This window comes from Triturus cristatus, chromosome 11 (assembly GCF_964204655.1).
Source record: "Triturus cristatus chromosome 11, aTriCri1.1, whole genome shotgun sequence".
Taxonomy (NCBI): domain Eukaryota; kingdom Metazoa; phylum Chordata; class Amphibia; order Caudata; family Salamandridae; genus Triturus; species Triturus cristatus.
In genome coordinates, this window is record NC_140594.1 from 170,417,090 (window position 1) to 170,438,941 (window position 21,852).

At 44.5% G+C, this 21,852-nt stretch overlaps 1 protein-coding gene across 2 annotated transcripts in view; it reads left to right on the forward strand.

Moving 5' to 3' along the window:
* The window catches only part of IFT81 (intraflagellar transport 81), an 872,384-nt gene that overhangs the window by 628,163 nt on the left and 222,369 nt on the right, over window positions 1–21,852 (forward strand). For both annotated transcript variants that reach the window (XM_085633362.1, XM_085633363.1), the window contains exon 14: window positions 18,457–18,546. In XM_085633362.1, coding sequence (XP_085489488.1) covers window positions 18,457–18,546 — 90 coding nt within the window. The remainder of the gene's footprint in view (window positions 1–18,456; window positions 18,547–21,852) is intronic.

Consider the following 21,852-nt stretch of genomic DNA (forward strand, 5'->3'; position numbering starts at 1 on the left):
AATACACGCACATTATTTACCACGTTGAACAGGCTTGAGCCGACTTTACTGGCTGCAGTGGTGCTTTTAGATGCCGAAAAGGCGTTCGATTCACTGAAATGACCATTCCTCCATACCACCATGCGCAATCTAGGGAAGCCTGAACGGTTTTTGGCGGTGATCAGACTGTTGTACACCCAACCGACGGCCTGTATCCCCCTCAATGGCATGCGGACTAGGGCATTCCCTCTCACTCGCGGTACGCAGCAGGGATGCCCCCTGTCCCCTCTCCTTTTCATACTGGCACTAGACCCGTTGGTGCGCCATTTGCAGAGCAAGCACAGCCATCGCTGCTTACAATTCAAGACTGGACCATTGCTGCTCACACTCTATGCCGATGACGTAATACTTTACGTGCGGCGCCCTGATGACAACTTACCACCGCTGCTTACTGAGGTTACTAGATTTGGCACCCTGTCAGGTGTAAACATAAATTGGGATAAATCAGAAGTGTTCCCGCTGACCGAGGCGGTTTGTGCTAGAACAGGGGACTATCCATTAACTTGGTGCGACGACTCTGTCAAATACCTGGGTATCCATATTCACAGGGACCAGGACCGTGTCCTGCAGCTGAACTATGGCCCGGCGGTCGAGAGGCTCGAACATAATGTAGAACGATGGCTGCGACTCCCTTTGTCAATTGCAGGCCGAATAGCCATAATAAAAATGGTGGTGTTGCCGAAATTTTTGCATTTTTTCAGATTCCAATCCCTCTCTAATAGTTTTTTTCCCAGATTGCGCACCTTGCTTGGGAGGCTGGTGAGGGGTGGGAGGCAGCCCCGGGTTGGATGGGATGTCTTGGTGCTGCCATGCGAGAGAGGTGGATTTGGCGTTCCAAACCTGCAAATGTATTATTTGGTTGCCCAGGCAAGTTTTGCTCGACACTGGTATAACACGGATATTCGGATCCCATACTATCGGCCTGAGGCGTACTTGGCACTTCCGGCCCCACTTTATACACTACTGCCGCGCGGCTTCCCTAGAGACCCGCATGACCTTCAAACGCTGTCCACCACGAGCTGGGCCTGGCTTAAGCTGGTGAAGGTGACTGGTATGAGTGCACTGTACTCCCACGCATTGCCCCTTGCCGGTAACAGTTGGATACCCATCCTGCAGGAGACGCTAGTGAAACAAACGCTATCTAAATTTCGGCTGCTTACCTTTGGGGACCTGTTCCCTGGGGGGCACATATTCACGCGCACTGAGGATCCTCGTCTCCGGGAGGCAACCACTATGGACCATTTTGTGCTCATGCGTGTACAGAAGGCGCTCCGTGCATGCATGGAGAGCTATCCCTTGGCGCCCACTGAATTTCCTCTCCTGACTGGGGTCCTTAGTGAAGGGGCTGGTAACCACTTGGTTGCCAGACTTTACAAGGGGGCGATAGCACGGCTCCTGAGTAGAGAGGCGGCGGTGAGGGCTGCGTGGGAGGGCAATCTTGGACACCCCCTAACTGACCTCCAATGGTATCGTTGCCGCGCACAAACGCAGAAAGTGTCGCCGAACCACCGCCATAAACTATTGCATTTTAAGTTCCTGCGGCGTGTATATATCACCCCAAGCAAACTACATCCCATTGACCCCGCGCGGTCTGACGCCTGCCCGAGATGTAGTGCTCCGAATGCGGACTTTGCACATATGACGTGGACGTGCCTCAAGATAGAGGGCTTTTGGAAATCAATTTTGTGAGAGATATCTAAGATGGTTGAGGTGGAAATAACGCCATCACCTCTCCTTGCTCTATTGGGGTATGTCCATGACCTCTCTAGATCCCAGCGTCATTTTGTAGCGATGGCGCTCCTGCTTGCTAAACGCGAAGTGGCCATTAAGTGGGCATGTAAAACTAGCCCTACAGTCCACACATGGTTGCACAGCATGTCATACTTCAACACCACCAGTGATACGTATGCCCAACTACAGCCTCCCGCCTCTAGACCGGTAGATATTTGGCAACCCTTATTGGCGTACCTGCAGTGTTTGCAAGAGCCTAATGTTACGCCTATGCGGACACCATAGACACCATAAGACCAAGGGGCGCAACCCGTGCAGTATTCCAGTCCCTATTATGTCTCGCAAGCAATGCTAACTATAGCCGTAGCTGCTAAATGTTCATGACAACTGTTGTAACTACAAAGCAAATATTGTATGTGTGGATGTATATCATTGTCCTCTACTGTTTGTGTATTAGCCATCAGGGATATTCCTATCGTTAGCCATTCGACCCTTTTTGCTAACTGCAGAATGTGTATGTCATAATTTTGACCAATTGTTTTCTTTTTGTAGAACTTTTTCTTTTGAAAATGCAAATAAATAAAGTTATTAAAAAAAAAAAAACTATGCCAAGACACAAGCCAAAGTCCGCTTTTGCGTGTCATCCATTGCTGCCTGGATGAAGTCCGACTAACTAAAATGTTACAGTGGCGAAACAGACGTACCTATTAATGTTCATCAAGCTATCCCGCATAGGTCTTCTTTTTGCTTGCCAGCGAATCTGGGTCTTGCATCTACCCATGCCAAATCCGCCAAAAACTAGGAGTCTTTTTAGACCAGGAAAGTAATATGGCTACCCAAGTTAATCATGGCTGTGCAGTCTGTTTTTAAGTCTTGAAAATGTTGCTTTAAGTCTTCTTGTGTTTCCCCCCCCCAGGTTATCCCAAAACCTTTTACCAAGCTGACCACTTGATGCATTACCTTCATGTAGTCCAAACTAGACCACCCCCCCTGTCCTGCCTGCTTCTCTAGCCACCCAAAATCTCAGGCATCTCCATTGGCTCCCTATGCATAAGCAGTCCCTTTTTAAAACTCTATGCTATGGAATCCTTTTCCCATAAAGCCCTTTACAGCATCGGATCCACTAATTAGAATAAGAAAGTGTTAAACCGGGTGCCTCCTTTTCATACCTAGCTGTGAAAAACTGAGATGAACTTCCACCATCAATATGGCCAGCTGATCAGTATTTTCCTCATCTGATAAAGACATCTATCCGCAGATTCCTTCTTACTTTAGAATCCTCCCCCAGGTGCGAGACTGGATCCGGAAACTTTTTCCCACAGCAGGTCCGCGTGCCAGCAGAGGGCGTTGCACGACTCTGCATCAACGTCGTCCACCAGATGTGACGTCTCCGGAGTACATGTAACTCTTTCGCTGACGTCCTTTTCAAGAGAACAGTGTGCTATTTTCAGACTATGTCATCTGGATTCAAGCCTTGCAGGACTTGCAATAGGCAGATGTCTTATCACCGACCCACATACGGTCCGTTTATGGTGCCTCGGGGAGCACCACGACTCCGAGGCGTGCGGTTCCTGCCAGCGTCTTCGACCAAAGGCGTTGAAAGAGCTCCACATCAAACTCCTGGCAGCAAATTCTCTTTAAAACCACGGTGTCGTCATCCCTCATCGATGTCCAAAGAAAGCTCGACAAGTCGCTTGTGTGAGAAATCGCCGACTACGTTGCTGAAGACTTCAAGAACACAACGACTGAAAAGTAAGTTGGATGACGTCTCCCAACCTTTGATCGTGGAGCAGCTACAGGATTCTTCTCCGCACCTCCCTAAATACCCTGGAGCCGGGGCGACTCTAGACCAAATGAGGGAGTATTTTTCTTCTTGCAGAACGGTTTTGGTCATCAGTCTCCCTCTGGTGCACCCTCTGACCCCAAGGAGACAGGAGGTACTCTGACTGGGTCTACACCGGCGGGTTCTCCTTTGATGGTTATTGGAGCTTCCGAATCCGGAGTTGTATCAGAGACGGAGCTGGTGCACAGGCCTCTAGGCCTCACACCTTCGGCGTACATCCAGCAGCTGGAGTCGGCGGAATTGTTTGACCGCCGAACCGGGTGCTTCTCTGTCCAGTCGGCATCGGACAGCGCCAACCACAGTGCCAGCATTACTGAGCTCTCCCACTGGTGTTGTTTTCTTCTTCCCTTATCTTTCTACGGGAGTAAGCCAGTTAGACACTGAAACGAGTGGTGTTGACCAGCCTCCTGTGTCTGAGGAGTGGCTCACAGACCTGGGAGAGATTAGCACCCTAGAAGCCTACCCTGTTTTGGAATTACTTTCTTCACCAGGTTTGGCGACGGAGGAGAGTGCCTCTTTGGCTGAAGTGCTAAAAAGGGCTGCTGTGGTACTGAACTATCAGTTTCCAGTGGCGGAATTGTCCATGGATTCCTTGATAAATATTCTACATCAGGGTAAGAGGGGTGGAACCTATTCTCCCCTTTAACGAGTCCCTGTTTGACCTTCTTTTGGGAGCTTGGGTGAAACCTGTATCAGGAGCTCCAGTTGTCTGAGCGGTTAGCCATAGGCACCGTCCTGCCCAGGGGACCCCTCATGGTCTCTTGGGGCATCCCACTATGTTATGTTATGTTAATCAGTTTTGTAGAGCGCGACTAATACCCGAGGGTGTCCTGGCGCTATAGAACAGAAGACCATCCTGAGTCGTAGCAGCGGCGTAAGGAATTAAGATGTAAAAAGGTTGGTCTTAAGTGCCTTCCTGAATTCTAGATGGTTAGATATGTGTCTGAGGCATGGCGGCAGTAGGTTCCAGGCCTTGGTTGCTTTTGCCAGGAAACTGCGCCCTCCCCAGTTGGCTTTTTTTACCCTGGGGACTGCGACCAAATTGGCATCAGAAGACCGCAAGTTTCTTCCAGGTGAATACCATTGAAAGAGCTTTGTTAGGTAGAGGGGTCCATTTTTATATAGAGCTCTATGCGTGATGCACAGAGCTTTAAATAGTATTCGTTTGTTTACTGGCAGCCAATGTAATTTTTTTTATCTCAGCCGAGATAGAGGCATATTTCGGAATGGCAGATATCAGTCTTGCCGCAGCATTTTGCAGTAACTGCAATTTTTTCTGTAGTCCCTCCTGAATGGTAAGATAAAGACTATTGCAGTAGTCGAGTTTGGATAAGGCAAGGGCTGAAATGACCATTTTGTGCGACTCTTTGGGGAGAAGGGGCAGTATCTTTTTGCATGATCTCAGGATAAGAGATGTGGAAGAAATTACTGCATTGACTTGATCTTTAAACAAAAGTTTATCGTCAATGATAATACCCAAGTTCTTGACTTTCCTACAAGGTGTAGAAAGTGGACCCAGTGAATCTGGCCACCAGGTAGGAGTCCAAAAACTTGGATCGTTTCCAAACAAAACCACCTCAGTTTTGTTGGAATTTAGCTTGAGGCAGTTTTGGGTTATCCATCTGCCTACTGCAGTCATACACTCTTTAAAATCTTCTGCTACGTTTGATATTGCTCCAGGAAGGGCTGTTGGTCCAAGCTGCAACAGCTTCCTCAGATCTTGATGCACTTCCATTAGTTTAATCAGGCTAGGATGCCAGATGGGTGAAAAGTTGTAGAAGCAATATATTTTCTTCTTTTAGCTCGTCTTTGAGATCCATTACCACTACTTGTGTTATAGGTAGGTTCCCACATGCCTTGTGGAATTCTGGGGCACAGAAACTACCTTCTAACTCAGAAGATGCCAGGAGGGAGTTGTTGCAAGTAGTGCAAGATGGCCGGGAAGCGGCTAGATTTACTATAAAATGTTGTATGGACACTACAGACTGTGGGATGAGCTAAGGCTCAGTTGGTTGCCCTGCGCAGACATGTGTGGTTGCGTCAGTCAGGGTATTCAGAACCTGTATAAGAAAGCCTTAAAGATATGCCGTTTGGTGGTGGCCATTTATTTGGTGTACAGGCTGATTCGGGCGTGAGACGATTCAGAGCGGGCCGGACTGATAAGTCCACTTGAATTGTCTCTGCAAACTTGAATTGTGTATTGTGTAGAAAGGTATCTACACAATTGAACATGATATGTTTCTTTGTCACGCCCAGGTTGGTGTTGCTTGAGGCATATCTATCGTATTCATTCCGGCCAGTTCAGATTCCCGGAATTCTGCTGCACGATAAGTGGTCTCTTTTTGTTATTTTGCATGTTGCAGAGGTGTTGTCTCTGTCGCTGACAGTTTCAAAGTCTTAGTTTGTTTGCCATAATTCCTCATCTTTACCTGGGATACAGATCTTTCGATTTTCAGTACTCTGAAGATGGGCTTAGACTCAAGAGTTATACCATTGTGGTATATACTATACCTTATGTAGGGTATTGTGTGTATGCTATTATGAGCATTTTCAAATGACTGCTTACTTGGATATATACATTTTTATATGTATATTTATACTTAGGCTGAGGGTTTTGCTCAGCTTATGCCCTGTTTACCTCATGTTTGAAATTGCATACAGTGGGGTCATTGGATGTATAGTTTGTCCTTTTAAGGAGTTTTAGGTGCAAAGGTGCAGGAGCTGTAGCTCAGAGGCGATGTCTCCTGCATTTGGTGTTACACGTCCCTGTAAGGCAGGAGTTCAAGTCCCAGCTGTAGGGACAAGGTCATCTTCACTGGTTTGGTAGACTTTACCTAATATGTTCTGTTTGGCACTTTGGTGTCTATTCTAAGATTCCTTCTGGTATTTTCGCCGAAGGTGGTTGTGGTTTACATTATGTGATGTGGCTTCGGCTACTACCCTGGTGTATTCCTTGTGTTTGTGAATTATTAGCAGACACTTGTCTTGTGCATTATGAAGCTCTTGGGTTCTCTCTGATGACTGTTTTTTTTGTTTATGCTCTCTCTCAGCATTTTTGGTTGCTGGCTTCCCTTGTATATATTAGGTTTATAGGAGGCCTCCCTCCAGACAGAGATAGTATCTGATGTATTCTACGTCTCCTGTTGGAGGAGGTTATTTGAGAGCATCAACCCTCTAAGGGTGTATCATTCTTTCTATATAGATTTAATGTAGATTAATCCTTGGGGGGAGAGCCTGGGGCCTCGTATTTCTGCTTTTTGTAGACAGCTGTTGTTCCTGATATTCAGGATTATAGTTTTGTCACAGAACAATTATTTTGTCTGTCTACCTGGTTGTGGTTGCTCTTTGCATTATCTTTGGCCTCCAAGGATGGTAGGTTGGTTTCGCACTTTGTGAAGTGTGGCTTCTAGAAGGGTGGTCATATTAAGATCGCTTTTCTCAGTTTTTCTCATTCCATCTACGATGGTTTCTAGTTATAAGGCAAGGTCTTCTGCCTTTGTTTTAGTTGCCTATCAAGATTGCTTTTTTCTTCTTGATATCTTATTCGATTTTCACTACCATGTTTTGTATGGTGGTCTGTTAAGCAACTTGCATTGCTCTGATGGGTTGGATGCTGTTGCATGGCTGAGGCATATACTGTTGTGTCACTATTGCCTGAGGTGTTTGCCTTTTCATCTATCTGTGAAAATACATTTTGTTGTGTGGACACATAGGCGTTGGGCTATTTTACTCCTGTGTTTCTATATACACCTCTGTTAGTTGTATGTATGGGGTGTTCTAGAGGGTCTTGTGTATCTCTAGATCTTTCTATGGACGGACTATTTCTTTGCCCTTAAGGGGCTAATATCTTTGACTTTCTTTATATTTGAACATTTCTTTTCTCCATGGAAGTAGGATTTTTTCTCTGTGTTTTTACAGAGCAGTCCAGTCCATTTGGTTTTCAGTTCAAATATTTAAACATGATGTTGAATTTGAGTAAATAATTGTGTGATATAGATAAAGTCTGTTTGGCATGGGTTAGTTCATCCTCATGTGTTTTTGCCTTATAACTCTCGTTACTGTGGTTGGGTCCACAGTTTTTGCGATAAGAGATCTTAAAACAGTCTTGGGTGTGTAATTCCTGGGGATTAAGTCTGGAGGCTTTATTTATCTTGGGCCCTTCTTGGGAACTCTAGTGTGCTGTGAGTTTCTGCTCAACACACTATTATAAATTTCTGACCCCCTATTATTCTCTCTCTCTTTCTTTCGTTTTGGCCTGGTTTTCTCTTAGTAAGAGACTTTTCGCATTTATAGTTTGCAGACCCTCCTCCGGGGATGGTATGGCTTTGGCATTTGATTCTAAAGTAAGGAATCTGCGGCTAGATGTCTCAATCAGATGAGCAAGTTACTTACCTTCAGTAACACATTATCTGGTAGAGACAGTATGTAGCTGCAGATTCCTTACCGAACCACCCAGCCTCCCCGCTCTGCGAACGATCTGTAGTGTAAAGGTTGTACCCCTTTTCGGTACTGGTTTTATATACCAGTGATTGCTGTTTCATGTAGTTATGTGAATCAATGATCCATTGGATCATATTACTTTACCTTGACTTGGTATTGTCATGCCTGCAAACTGGGTTCTGGTGATTACATATATGGGGTCTCTTTCGTCTTGAGGTGTTTGTTGGGACATTCATATACGGAATCATCGTCATGACTTGATAAGTTATTAAATACTTGAGTGTATTTTGTCATTTTTGGCACACTGTTCAATGCACAGCTTCTATAGGTGGCCCTGCGTTTCTATGTGTGGAAAATGGTCACGAGCTGACGTCAGCCCATCGGCGAGGGAGTTATATGGACTCTGTTGATGTCACATCTGGTGGACGACATCGATGCGGAGGCGCACGACGCCCTCTGCCAGCGCGCAGACGTGCTGTGGAAAAAAAAGTTTCCGGATCCTGCCTCACGCCTGGGGGAGGATTCTAAAGTAAGGATCTGCGGCTAGATCCTGTCTCTACCAGATTATGCTTTACCGAAGGTAAGTAACTTGCTCGTTAAGAAAAAACTTACAACTTGGCTCTTCAGGAGAGTTGACTAGACCTCTTTTTGTATGGTGAAAGTTCTCAAAACCAGGATGCCCAACATGAGTAACAGTTGCACTTTACAGATCAAATAACATAACAAGTGACAAACTGCTTGATGACCCGTCGTGTTGCTCTGAAATTTCGAATCTGTCCGTCAAAATGGGTCTGCACGCGGCACCGCGCACTGTGAGTAAAACGCGCCCCCTTGTGGCCAGATGAGATAATTGCACCGAATTCTCTCAGTACCACCGAGAGTGACTATGCCGTCCCACATCGCTGGTGGGGGCTTTTACCTACCGTGCCTGTTGTCCTTGGAGGGGCTGTGCTGTCAACCCACTGTGTTGCTGTGGCTAGAGAGGAGCCGCCGGACGGGACTGCAGGTCCCAGGAGCCCGTGAGGTCCGCAGCTGTGTAGCGGCCCGCCCATTCGCCCACAAATCACTTAAAAAATCTCGCGGAACCCGCTGGCGCGGGTCCCGCATCGCTGGTGGGGGCTTTTACCTACCGTGCCTGTTGTCCTTGGAGGGGCTGTGCTGTCAACCCGCTGTGTTGCTGTGGCTAGAGAGGAGCCGCCGGACGGGACTGCAGGTCCCAGGAGCCCGTGAGGTCCGCAGCTGTGTAGCGGCCCGCCCATCCGCCTATTGGCTCCCGTTTCCGCTAAATATCACTGGTCCCCGCAGCGCGGGACGCGACGCAGGACGCCCAGGACGAAGCCCGGACAAAGGGCGGACAGTCTGTGACAGTCCGGGACAGGAGGGGGCTGGAGGTGGCTGTATGTTGACACAGTAATAAGGTACATTGACATCTTATGCGCCCTGGTACTTTCTATTGGACCATTGTAGTAGTAACAATAGCTACCTATAGGTAGCTGTTTGCTGGAGGGTGCGATAACGATTGGGTCGGGGCAATAATGTCTAAAGCTAAACATGCCGCAGGGTCGACCACTATAGATAACTATTTGGTTAAAATAGTGGATAAGATCAATCAGGAACGTAGAAAGTCTTTGGGGCGTTTGGAGTCTCCTATCACCTCTCCCCCTATTCCTACCGTTCCTGCCCCCTTGATAAACCCCTCTAAGGCTATTATTGATCCTACAGATCCGGACAATTCCATCTCCGTGTCTGACCAAGACCAAGTTCAACATGATAGTCCAACCTCGGGGGTTGTTATTGGCTCTGAATCACGTTTGGTTGGTCATGTTGATTCTCCTTTGCCAAGCCCTATGGCATCAAGAGTACAGCGAGTCCCACGGGCATGTAGGAATATCACAAAGAATGTTCAAACAAAGCGGGGGATGAGTCGCTCAAATAAAAAAGTGATAGAAACCCCATCTAGTGATGTGGGAAATTCTAATGTAGCCTCGGCCTCTACTCCGGCCACTATAGATGGAGCGTTATTTGATCTCTTGATCAGCACCATCGAATCTAAGTTCGACTTGATTGTTAAACCCCTCATAAACAAGTTGAACAAGGTCAATGCAGAGGTCGTAAGATTAGGAGGTTTGTTAGAATTATTTATGAACCCCAACACTGGTGACCATGTTAAGGATAAGGCAGCAGGTGGCCCCAATCCTAAGAATCCAACTGAGATTCCCACAGCGGTCATGCCTAATATTCCTATGCCTCCTTCTGGGGATACTTCAGAGAAGGGACCTAGTGGGACTACCCCTCCGCTGACTACAGGATGTAATTCTTCATCTAACGTTGTTTTGGGGAATCAGGTGACACAAAGTTCAGGGCCAGTTAAAATCAACGCTACCTGCCAGCCCGATTTACCTCCGGACTGTGCACCTTATGTGGCAGTTCTGATTAATGTCCCTCCGGTTAGCGAGAGTGGTCATAATAATCTTTACAGTGAATCGCATGCTTCTTTGAAAAATAAGACAGTGGATTGGCTTCATAGGGAGTGTGGTTTCCCAGTAGCCCTAGCTGACAAAATCATATGCACCAGAAGAGTCAATTGGATTGGTAGCTCATGTAAGAATTGCGTTGGAGACTGTATAGTTGTTAACTTTAGAAACCCTCATCTTGCCTCTATTGTCTTGAGGAAAGGTAGTTCCACCCCCTACCGTGGTCAAGGCATTTATCTCCGCTCCCTTGGTTATTTCTAAAGGCATTTGCATAACCAGCCTATTATTGATCGTGAGAGGGTGGGGACAAGAGATTTTAACCTGTACACTACCTTGAATGTGGCAACATCTAACAGATTCCAGCCTCTGAGTGGTTTGGATTCTAATGATTGACTGGGATCTGACCAGGCGGATACAAGGGTGGAAGTTGTCTCCATTGAAGCTTTGGGAGGTGAGGTTAATTTTGGGGTAGTTGACCTAGAGGGACCAGGAGTTAATAATAGTCCTGTGGATGATATTATTAAGGACAACAGTCGTTGTGAAGGTGTATGCCTGGACTACGACGATGGGGGTGGACCCCCCCCCATGGATTAGTGTTTCGCCTAATCATTGTGGCCCAATTCCCTTGTGCTTAATGCACACCAAAAACTCTAACCCCCGGGTATGTTCAATTGGTAGTTGGAACGTAGCAGGTATTTCCTCTAAGGATGCCTGTTTGGGTTGGCTGGAGTTTATTAATCTTTTTAACATTATATGTTTTCAAGAGACCTGGTGTTTGGATCAACCTAATTACAATGGGTATGTTTCCTATCATTTACCAGCCGTGGCATCCCCTTCAGGTAGGGCAAAAGGAGGGCTTCTGGTCTTGATTTCAGTGGATGTCCCCATTGTGGTAAAAAAACATATATTGGTTGGGGTCCATTCCCAGATCTTATGGCTTTATCAGGAGCATGGGAGAAATGTTCTTTTAATAAACTTTTACAATAATGTTTTTGATAACACTAGGCATCAGGTTGTGTTAGCACTAGAGACCGCCTTGGCTGATATTTTAATGGAGCATGATACCGTTTTTGATTACATATGGGTGGGAGATTTTAACACTGCCGCTTGTCCACTTTCCTCTCAAAGGGTATGTGGTTATATTGATTGTTTAGGAGTTGAAGTTCCCCATTTCCCACATGATAAATATGGAGAAGCTCTGAATAAAATCCTAACCACCTATGATATGGAATCCTGGTTAATGCTAAAAACGATTGTGGAAATGTAATCTCTACTTTTAGGGGAAGAAATGCAAATACTGTAATTGATTTTATTTGCATATCCTCTAGCCTTAGTCCTTGGTGTTTAACACCGGTGGTCGTGGATAATGCGCTTAGCGACCAGAACTGTATCACCATTGAGACTTTTTCATGGAAAGTGAAGCAGGGTGCAAACACGTGTACCATTGTTAACATTGAACCGCACCGACCTAATGGATCCAGGATTAGATGGAAAGGGGAAAAAGCGGAGCTTGTGTCAAACTCCATTGTTGCAGGTTGTCTGGTAGACATTTCTGCCATTTTAGAAAGTAAGGTGGTTACTGATCAAGTTGTGCATAATTTTATTAAAATCAATCATTTTATTGACAACAAATTTACGAAACATGGTAAGGCTAAGGTATCCAAACAAAAGGGGTGGTTAGACCACGTTAGTACTATTGCACTGAAGGGGCTTAAAGATGCTCTACGAGCTAAGCCAAGAGACAACAGCAAAATTAGAGACCTGAGAGCCACCTATCAGGCAGTTGTTAAGAATAGGAAAGCTGAATTAAGGAAAGAAGCGTGGGATAAACTTGATCTGGCGGCAGCCACAGCTGATGCTTCTTTATTTTGGGATACGGTTAATTGTCCGTTCCTAAAGGATGACAAGATGCCTGTATTGACGGCTAATGTAAGTGAGGAGAACTGGGTTTCTCACTTTTCGGAGATTTTTGATTCAGTTAAACAGAGGGGTGACCAGGAAGAAGACTGGCCTATCATACCTCTGAATATCGAAGTACGGGGAAGTATCACCCTGAGTAACGGGGGGAAGGCCCAGGGCCCCGATGGGGTGCCTATTGACCTGTATAAACTAGACCCCGATTTGTGGGGCCCATTGTTGACTAAAGTTTTTAATGCGGCAGTTTGCAATAGAGTCCCACCTACATGGGAGGAATCCCTTATTATCCCGATTTATAAGAAGGGAGACAGGGGGGATGCGAAGAATTATCGTCCAATCTCCCTCCTTGATTCCTCAGTAAAAATCATGAGCAGGGTGCTTCTGGTTAGGCTGGAAGAGTGGGCTGACTCTAACAATATTTTGGCCAATTGTCAGTATGGTTTTAGGAAGGGTCGAGGGACTATTGAGCAATGTCTCAACCTCGACCTCCTAATAGGGAAGTATACGAGGGCTAAAAAAGGTTATCTTTATCTCTGCTTTGCAGATCTGAGCAGTGCCTTCGATATGGTGAACCATAGTATATTATGGGCCAAATTATTGGAATTGGGGGCGCCCGAGGGTATAATATATTTCCTGGTGCGATTATATTCTAACCTTAGCACCAGTGTTCGTTATGGACCGGGGGGGGAGTGCACTCCCAAGTTTAAGATAGGGCGTGGTATTTGACAAGGGTGTGTCCTTGCACCCCTTCTCTTTACACTCTTTATAAATGAAGTCGATTCAGTTTTAAAATCAGTGGTGGCAGATGCACCGAATATTAATGATTTTAAGATCCCGGTTTTACTCTATGCAGATGATGCCGTGATTTTATCTAGGACGCCCATAGGCCTACAACGTTTGATGGATAAGTTTTCTATGTTCATCCGGGATAGGAAATTATTGATTAATAAATCTAAAACCCACATTTTGGAATGTGGTTTGGGCTCTAAAAAACCCAACTCCTATTTCATTGATGGACAAAAAGTGCAAACGGTTAATTCCTTTAATTATCTTGGCATTAATTTTACTAAGAATGGCTGCTGGTCTAGTGAGATTACTTATGTCCGGGCCAAGATGGCCAAATGTGCCAATGGGGTGTTTAAGTTTGCTAGTAAAATTGGGGATAAGCGGGTCAAAGACATGCTAACAATTTACCAAATGAGATGTCTTTCGATTGCTCTATATGGTGCCGGAGTCTGGGGCCATTATTCAGCCCGAAGTCTCCAAGTAGAAGAAAACCTTTTCTTAAAGAGACTTCTGTGTTTACCTATATCCGCCTCTAATGAATTGACGCATAGAGAGCTCGGGATACAATACCTCTCAGATAATATTACTTTAAGACCTTTAATGTTATGGCGTGCTGTCTGGTCCAAGGAAGAGACATCTTTAAATAGAGCAATCATTAGTGATTGTCTTCAAATGGATGATCATATGAAGATTCCTTGGATCAAATTTGTAGTCAATAGCTTCTCAGAGATTTATGGATTTGACATTAGAAAGGATACGCACATTGCTTCTAGTCTGTCCAAGGGCGAGATGAAGCTCATTTTTATGAGCCATATATCTGATGGGCGGGCGATGTTGGGTGTACATTCTTCTACAAGTTTGGTTTATGGAAGGTATTGCGAGACTGTTGGCTACCAACCATATTTGAGCTACGTTAACAGAGCTTCCCACCGTTTTGTATTAACTAGATTACGGTTGGGGATTGTGCACCATTTGGTGGCTTTCCCCAATATTAAAAAAATTCCGAGGTATTGCTTTTCCAAGTTCACAGAAGGGATAAAAAACATCACCAGATATTAATAGGGTTGACAGGATGGTGCGATAGCAAAATATTGATACGTGTGGATCTGGTAAGGACTGCGGGCAGCAAGTGCTTGATACGCTATTTGCATAAGAAAATACTATATATTTTTTTTGTTATCCTCCATTAGGTATTAGTAAGGAAGGGGGTAGAGAAGCGTTCACCGACAGCATTCAGTTAGTCTTAGGGAGACCAAGAATGCTGTGGTCTGTGGTAGATGCCGCCCAGAAGGCATAGGTATATGTATCAGGAGTTGCCAATGAAAGGAAGTGGAAATGCGCTTTAGACGTTGCCGGTATTGATGGCTACTGTGCGGTTGCAGACTTCGCTGGGCTGACAGTGGGTGGGGAAATGCTACGTTGTCACTCTAGGTTTAATTACATAATTCGCGCATTCTCTCTGGTGTTTGTCCTTGGGGTACTTGCTGACTGGTGCTACATATGGGATCAGGTTTGCCTTTGACAGGAGGTATGGTTTAGTGGGGTACATAGTGTAAATTAATGTTGGTGTGAGGAAACAAAAATCGGACCATTTGTACATTTAATATTATTGCATTTAGTAGCAGTAGGAGTCCTAACTTAGTTGCAGTAAAGTTAGGACTCCTACCTTTACTACTACTAAATGCCTTTTGTGAATACCGAAAGTCGTAAAGTTAGGATTTTGTCTCAGTTTAGTAGTAGTAAAGTTAGGAGTCCTAACTTTACTACTACTAAATGCCTTGTTTGAATACCAAAAGAATTAAGTTTAGGATTTTATCTCAGATTAGTTCTGTGAATCGGCCCCATTGTGTGCATCATGCAGAGGATGAAAAGTAGCAGGAACGGCTTTGATGCCATAGAGGCTAGCAGGAAGAACTGTTTTGGGGTGGTCAGTTGAAGAGATTGTTTAACATGTTTGAAACTACCAAAGTGGCATTGGGGAGGGCAGCAGCTGAAAGTCTGTCTTTACTGGTAGGCAGTGGTTAGATGGGTACCGGTCGTCAGTCTTTCTGTCGGTGGTGGACAGGGGAGCAGTGGGCGGCGGTCACAGGTTCGCAGTGACATCCAAGGGGTGGTTTTTAAAGGCGGGCGGAAAAGCATAACTGCGGGTTTTTTAGGGGTTAGCATAGAGTGTAATGGATGCATTAGTAGTAGGCACGACGGAAGTGGTCTGTGTTTGGAGGTGGTTAACTGAGCGGGCTTCGTTTGGAGGTGGGTCATCAAATAGGAGGATGTGTTTGGTGGGCCGGGTGGAGGCAGTGTTATGTGACTTTGCTGGAGGGCGCAGCAGCAGTATTTACTCATGTATGTAAATCGCCCGATGAGAGGGCGGATGTGACCAATGGAGGAACCAGAATCCTTTTTTTATGGCTGGGGTGTGTCCCTGCAATATGGCGGGTCGCTGGCCTGAGAGCTCTTGACTGGCGCGGAGAATGGGGTGCCCCCTCCATGTACTTTGCAGGGGGGCCTCCTTTATTTTCATTACACCACTGGTATAGCTCATACGCTGGTAGAATATTCAGCATGCCTTGCTCTCTGCAATCTTGTTCATTTTCATTCAACACTTAACATGTGGGGCTGTTTTCTTTACATAGGCTAGCAATACATAGATTTGTCTGTTTGCTCAACATGTGTGATGTTCTGTTCCTTACTAAGCATAGATAATTGCGTGGGAGCTTATTTGGGAAACTGTGCTCTATCTTTTCTCCTTGTGTCACCTCCTTCAACATACCTGACCCTTGATTTCCATGGAGTTGGCAGAATCTCATCCAACCCTTCTTATGCTTCTGCTTCCAGTTATATGTTTCTGGGGAAGGGACTGACATACATGGAGTATTGCGCCCATCCTGCCTCAGCAGTTTGGAATGGTCTATATTCTGAGGATACTAAAGTCAGGCCAGAAAACGTGGAAATAAAATAAATTTACTAAATATGTCCAATTTGCTAACTTACAATCATGCTTTTAGTAATATTGTTAGGTAAGATTTGAAGTGGTATAAGGAGTTAAATCTAAAGTTCTTGATTTACACTGTGCTATAGGAACTCGAAAATTGAACGCTGATCATGTCAAAATTGTTATGTTTATATCTTTTTTATAAAAGATCTTAAGTAAATATTTTCAAAAAATACAAGTTCAATATTTCTGTGTCATTCACATACTATGAGCTTCCACCAACATAAACATTTTCAAGTTTTAGATGAAGTAAGAGCACTGTGATGTGGACTGGAGGCATCATAAAAACATTGTCCTGTACTCGAATAATACTAGGCATATGGGCTGGCAGTTGCTAACTGACACCTACCACCCTTTTTAATCAAACAGGCTGCCTATATCAATGACAGCTGGGTCTCCTTCAAAGCCCATTATATACATTAATTCACAATAGATAACACGCTCATGATAGAAGACCTTTAGCAAATAAACAAAAGCCGAGGTGTTTTTTTATTGTGTGCATTGGTGCATTCAAAGTGTTGAGCCCTGAGAGGAAAAGAGGTGGACACTGCTTCTTCAGTGATCACATCCTGTGACCCTAACCACATCATGGAATTCTTCTGGAACTCCGGCATCATACTTCTTGGTCCTACCTATCACTGGATTTGTCCCCTTGCCAGCGCTCCTGAAGACTTGTGTGGGTCCTCCAAATATACCCCAACTACTTTCCAAGACCTTCATGTGAAACACCCTTTCAAAATACAGGACATTCACCCATGAGCGTCAGAGACCTTTCCGGTGGGCTCCATGTTAGACTGCTGTAATTTACACTATGGATCGGCACAGATGATGATGACGCCGCCAGTATGGTGGTGTAGCGGCCATCCTAAATCGGACATTTTCAGTGGGTGTCACGTCCTCCCTAAAGTTCTTTTCTGTGGCAGAGGTGATGGATTAACCAGGATTCTGAGGAAGGTGTTTCCTTATATCCCCTTTCCGGTGCATAAGCAAGTGCCTGTGGTGTTGTTTTCCTCTAGTCTGGACTACTGCACCATTCTGTATCTGGATGTCACCAAGACTGCAATATTCAAGCTGCAGCTGGTCCAAAACGCTGCGGCAAGACTATCCCTTGATATCCTTAAACATCAGTCTGTTTCGGCTGGGATAGCCAAGCTCCATTAGCTACCTGTGAACAAATGCATTGCTTTTAAAGCTGTGTGTTTGTTCACAAGCCACCACAGAACACTGGACCTAAAGAGATCAACGCTATGTCCAATTGTATAATCCTTCTAGACCGCTCCGATCTTGCATCTGCGATCTTGTAATCATTCCTAAATTCCAAAAGACAAGGTGGGGAGGCAGGGCTTTCGCAGTGACCGCGTCCAGTGTCTGGAATACTCTCCCCTGCTTCAGCTCCGGCCTCCAAGCTCACACTACTTTCATAAAGGCCTTTAAAGACCTGACTATTCACTCTTTAATGGAGGTCTGGGTCCTTGTGATCTCTGTATCCTAGTTCCGCTTCCTCTTCCTTCCTAGGACTAACTCCATTAGCAACTTGACACCTTCTGGAATTTGTCGCACTCAATAAATGTAATCTAAATTAATTCATGCCACGGAGGTTCTGGAATTGGGAACCCAGAAATTGCCAGATGGGCTATCCACTATTGTTGGGTGTCCATCTCTAAATCAGGACTGAATGAGAAACAGTTTGAGTCTAGGTTGGTGCAGGTGGCACTGTAGCACAATGTTTACTTGAAATGGACATGCGTTTCTATTTATCCTTGGAAGTCCAAAGCATTAACAATGAGTTATTTGTTATGCAGTTAATCGGGTTCATTTGCATAATGATACTGCCACCTCTTCAGATCACATAAAACCCCCTAACTGGGCTTCTAATTACTAATATTCAGTGTTCTCATGTCACCGACCCGCTTCTTCCTCACACATCAATAAAGGCGCTTTCAGATGGGCCTTGCTTTGCAAATATTAGGAAATATTGCTGTAACCAAAGGTTAATTTTTAGTATAAATGTGGAAAGAGCACAGATCCTTACAGACAGGCTTTCATAAACGAGGACGGAATAGTATCTGATCTGTTGCACTTGAAAAAGAAATATTACGTTTTGGGAATTCATTATTTTGGTTGCATGTACCTTCGTCTGTTTGTTTTATAAAATAATAATTGATGTGTCAGCTCATTGAAAAGTCTGTTTATTCAGGGCATGTTAATGTTGTATATTTTCATTTTTATGACAGGTAAAAAAGCTGAATGCAATGATAGCTGAAAAGAAGTCAGCCTTAGCCCCTGTTATAAAAGAACTGAGACCATTACGGCAGAAGTGTCAGGTTAGTGACAAGGAAATGACAGATTATCGAGTAAATTGGTACTGTGAGTCATGTTTCCCTGAAAGCATTATTATGCTGATGGCGATGAAGGATTTAAAGTTCATGAAGTTTTGTTGTATCATTTTAACAATTGCTAGTATACGGCGTTTCTGATGTCAAATAGATCCCAACAGTTAGTATGATGTCAGTGTTTTCCTCCTCTGTGATTTTCAGAAAAGAGGCTGACGAGGAGTAAATAAGCCTGAAGAAAACAATTTCTCACTGTATTTGCGTTTTGAGGGCTCTTTTATATTACAGTGGGAGAACCCAAATGTCAGAAGACAGGGCAACGCTGCAGAAGAAAACAGGGATGCGAAAGAGAAGCGGAATTGGCATTTTTAATAAAACGCTCCATATGCCCCAGAACCTCAGATCTAAATCCACACACGCCTGGGGGAGGAGGGGAGGGGGCTGAACGATTCATTTTGTGTGTGTGGAGGGAGGGGGCTGGGTAGTTGGTTGTGTCACTGTCCCGAGCTCTTGCTGGCTGTCTGACAGACAGATAACTCAACACTGGGCTTCTACCATAGAGAAATATCTGCCACTGGTTTGTTTCTCTAGGAGATATAGTTCATCCTAAGTATCTGTGTCGTGGTTACTGCAAAACAATGTCTCGCAGTGGGCATATGTGCCGATAACGTGGCTACTTTAAACTGTTCGCTCTCTCGAAGATGGCACCCGGGATGCCACAAACAAACCTCAGACACGTATGGGGGGGGGGGGATATTTAAGTACTTGAACGTTGGATGGTTGCCAGTCAGGCTGACAGTGCCCTAGGTGGAATTCCAGGGCACAGAGAGATCCGCCATTATGCCACTTCGTTTCCAAGCGAGGTGCCATTGCTGTTATCACCCTTCATACACATTGAGTTTGGTTGTTTGCAAAATAGTTTTCCCCTTAATGTACCAATAGCTAAACAGCTTCAAAGTTCAGGTATGTTTTAACAAAGATGGTGCCCAGAGTAGGGTAGAAACGAGCAGACATGTTCACTTATGTAACAAGTAACTACAAACACATGATTACATAGACTAAATAAATGAACGCTCACCATAGCATCCAATGTTTCTCCATCATGGGATATTTATAAATACCTAAAAGTAGAAACATTCTACCTGGGACCTCAGAGTGTTGTTCAACAAAACTCTCCAATTATAAAATCTGAAAATCAATAATTATATAGTAAAGGCCCATTTAAAACTAACTGTGGATTCAAAGTATTTGAAGCAACTTTGTTGGCCAGCTCTGCTTAATGTTCCCCATTTTTAAAGAGGAAAATAATTAAAGAAAAGCTGTTTCCAGTTTCAAAATAGAGTAAGAGCCCCTTTAGGATACAAGGAAGTGCCTCAGTGGCAAGTCGCCTCTCAGCTAAGTTTCTCCTCGTGTGTCGGAAGGTTCGTGTAGATGAATTATTAGCATCAGCTGTTTCGTGGCAGAAACTATTTTTATTTGAAAAAAATCTTGTCGTTTTGTAGGACTTTTTGCACCTTTTTACCTTATACCGATCAGTATTGTGATACTTTGGTGCTGGATTTCACTCTGTTTCCCTCACATTTAGTGACTGGCAATTGACAACTTCTGCTATATGTTGTGAGCACTTGTGATCATTGTAGGGTAACTGCATTTTCAAGCATAGGCTGCATTGTGCCATTGTCTGTACATTATAGCTTTGGTGACGTTGCAATGTAGTTGCTGCTGCACAAACAGCCAGTACAGTTCCATCAATAGCAGAAACTACTTATCCAGTCCTGGCAGGGGATGCACACTGGAGGCTTGCAGCCTTGCTTGCAATCCCGCTGCTGAAGATGGCCTTCTTTAGTAACTTTCCTCAGAGCTCTTCATTGTCAGCAAGGTGTGTTGGCTTTGCCAGTGATTGTTTGTCTTCAAATGGAGGCCGCTTGTTCTGACAGACATGAGGCTAGAGTGGTACTCTGTGCACCTTTTCTCTGTTTTTTTTCTTGCTAGTTTCCTCAATTTTGGTACTTTTTTCTGAATGAAAATGAGAAAGACTCGACAAGAATTAGGGTATTCATTGCTGAGAAATTGGATAAAAAAACCTTTCCAATGCATGACTAGTTTAAACCCCAGATTTGAGGACTAGTGCAACAAACGATCAATGGAGGAGACACGCTCTACCTAAGTACCTCTGGGCTCACCACCAAGGTACATAAAAGGCCTCATTCAATTTTGCGCAAGTATCCACTTTGGGAAGTTCTTGGAATCAAGAGGAACCCATGGCAATGATGTTTAGTCCCAAAACTGGTTTTAGATGTTGGGTAGATACATTATATCAAGTGCTCTGGACGTTAGCAGATAGCCTCAGCATTGATAACCGCACATAATGTGTGGCAGACAGATCATGACACTTTTTAGAAATCATACACATAGTCCTTAGCATTGAAGGGATTGTACTGGAAGTTGTCGCAGGGTTGTGAGGTCAAGATGGATGGCTGTCCAAAGCCAGTGATGCCAAGCTGCCTAGTGTGGGATGTTTTGATACGACCAGACGTTTATGACACAAAGAAGGTCTTTTTCTAGTAGATCGGGATATTAAACTACCATGATGCCTCACAACCTGAATACCAAAGAAGATCATGTCACTTCACAGCTGATATCATGTGGACCCAGGTAAGCAAACTGGTCTGTTAAGTTGGGTGGTTCCAATGTTTAGAGCTCCCCACGCATTGACACAAATGAGGGTATAAAAAGTGTGAATGATCATGGGGTGAAATCAAAACATGAATTTGAAGTATGGGCTCAGCTTTTCGTGTCAAGGCACAAAGAGAGACCATGGCCATCCCTATCACAACAAACAGGTCCTTCAGAAACACACCATGAAATCAATAGTGGCCATGATACAAGGTAAATATTGTTAAGGTGTTGTTGCCGTCAAGAAAGCCATGACATTGATGGAACCTGAAGCATCACAGGAGCTATAACATAATGTCAGCATCTCCTAACCTAAAAGCCGTAGCAGTACTACATTGTCCTTTAGGGTCTGTCAGTCCTGGGCTAAAAGTGGGTCATACGGCACTTAATAAATAATCAAACTTTTTCTGATGCCGTATATTTTCCCCCTCTTAAAGTATGTATTTCCATTGTTTACTACAAAGGGGCCATTCAATAACAAAGGTTCCAATTTCATTCAGGAGATAATTCTGAAAGAGATATTTCAACATCCTTTCTCAAGTATTATGAATCAATGAATTTATACAAAAGCAGTGAAATATATTTTCTATTCAAAATATTACCTGAACTGAAGTCTAATTT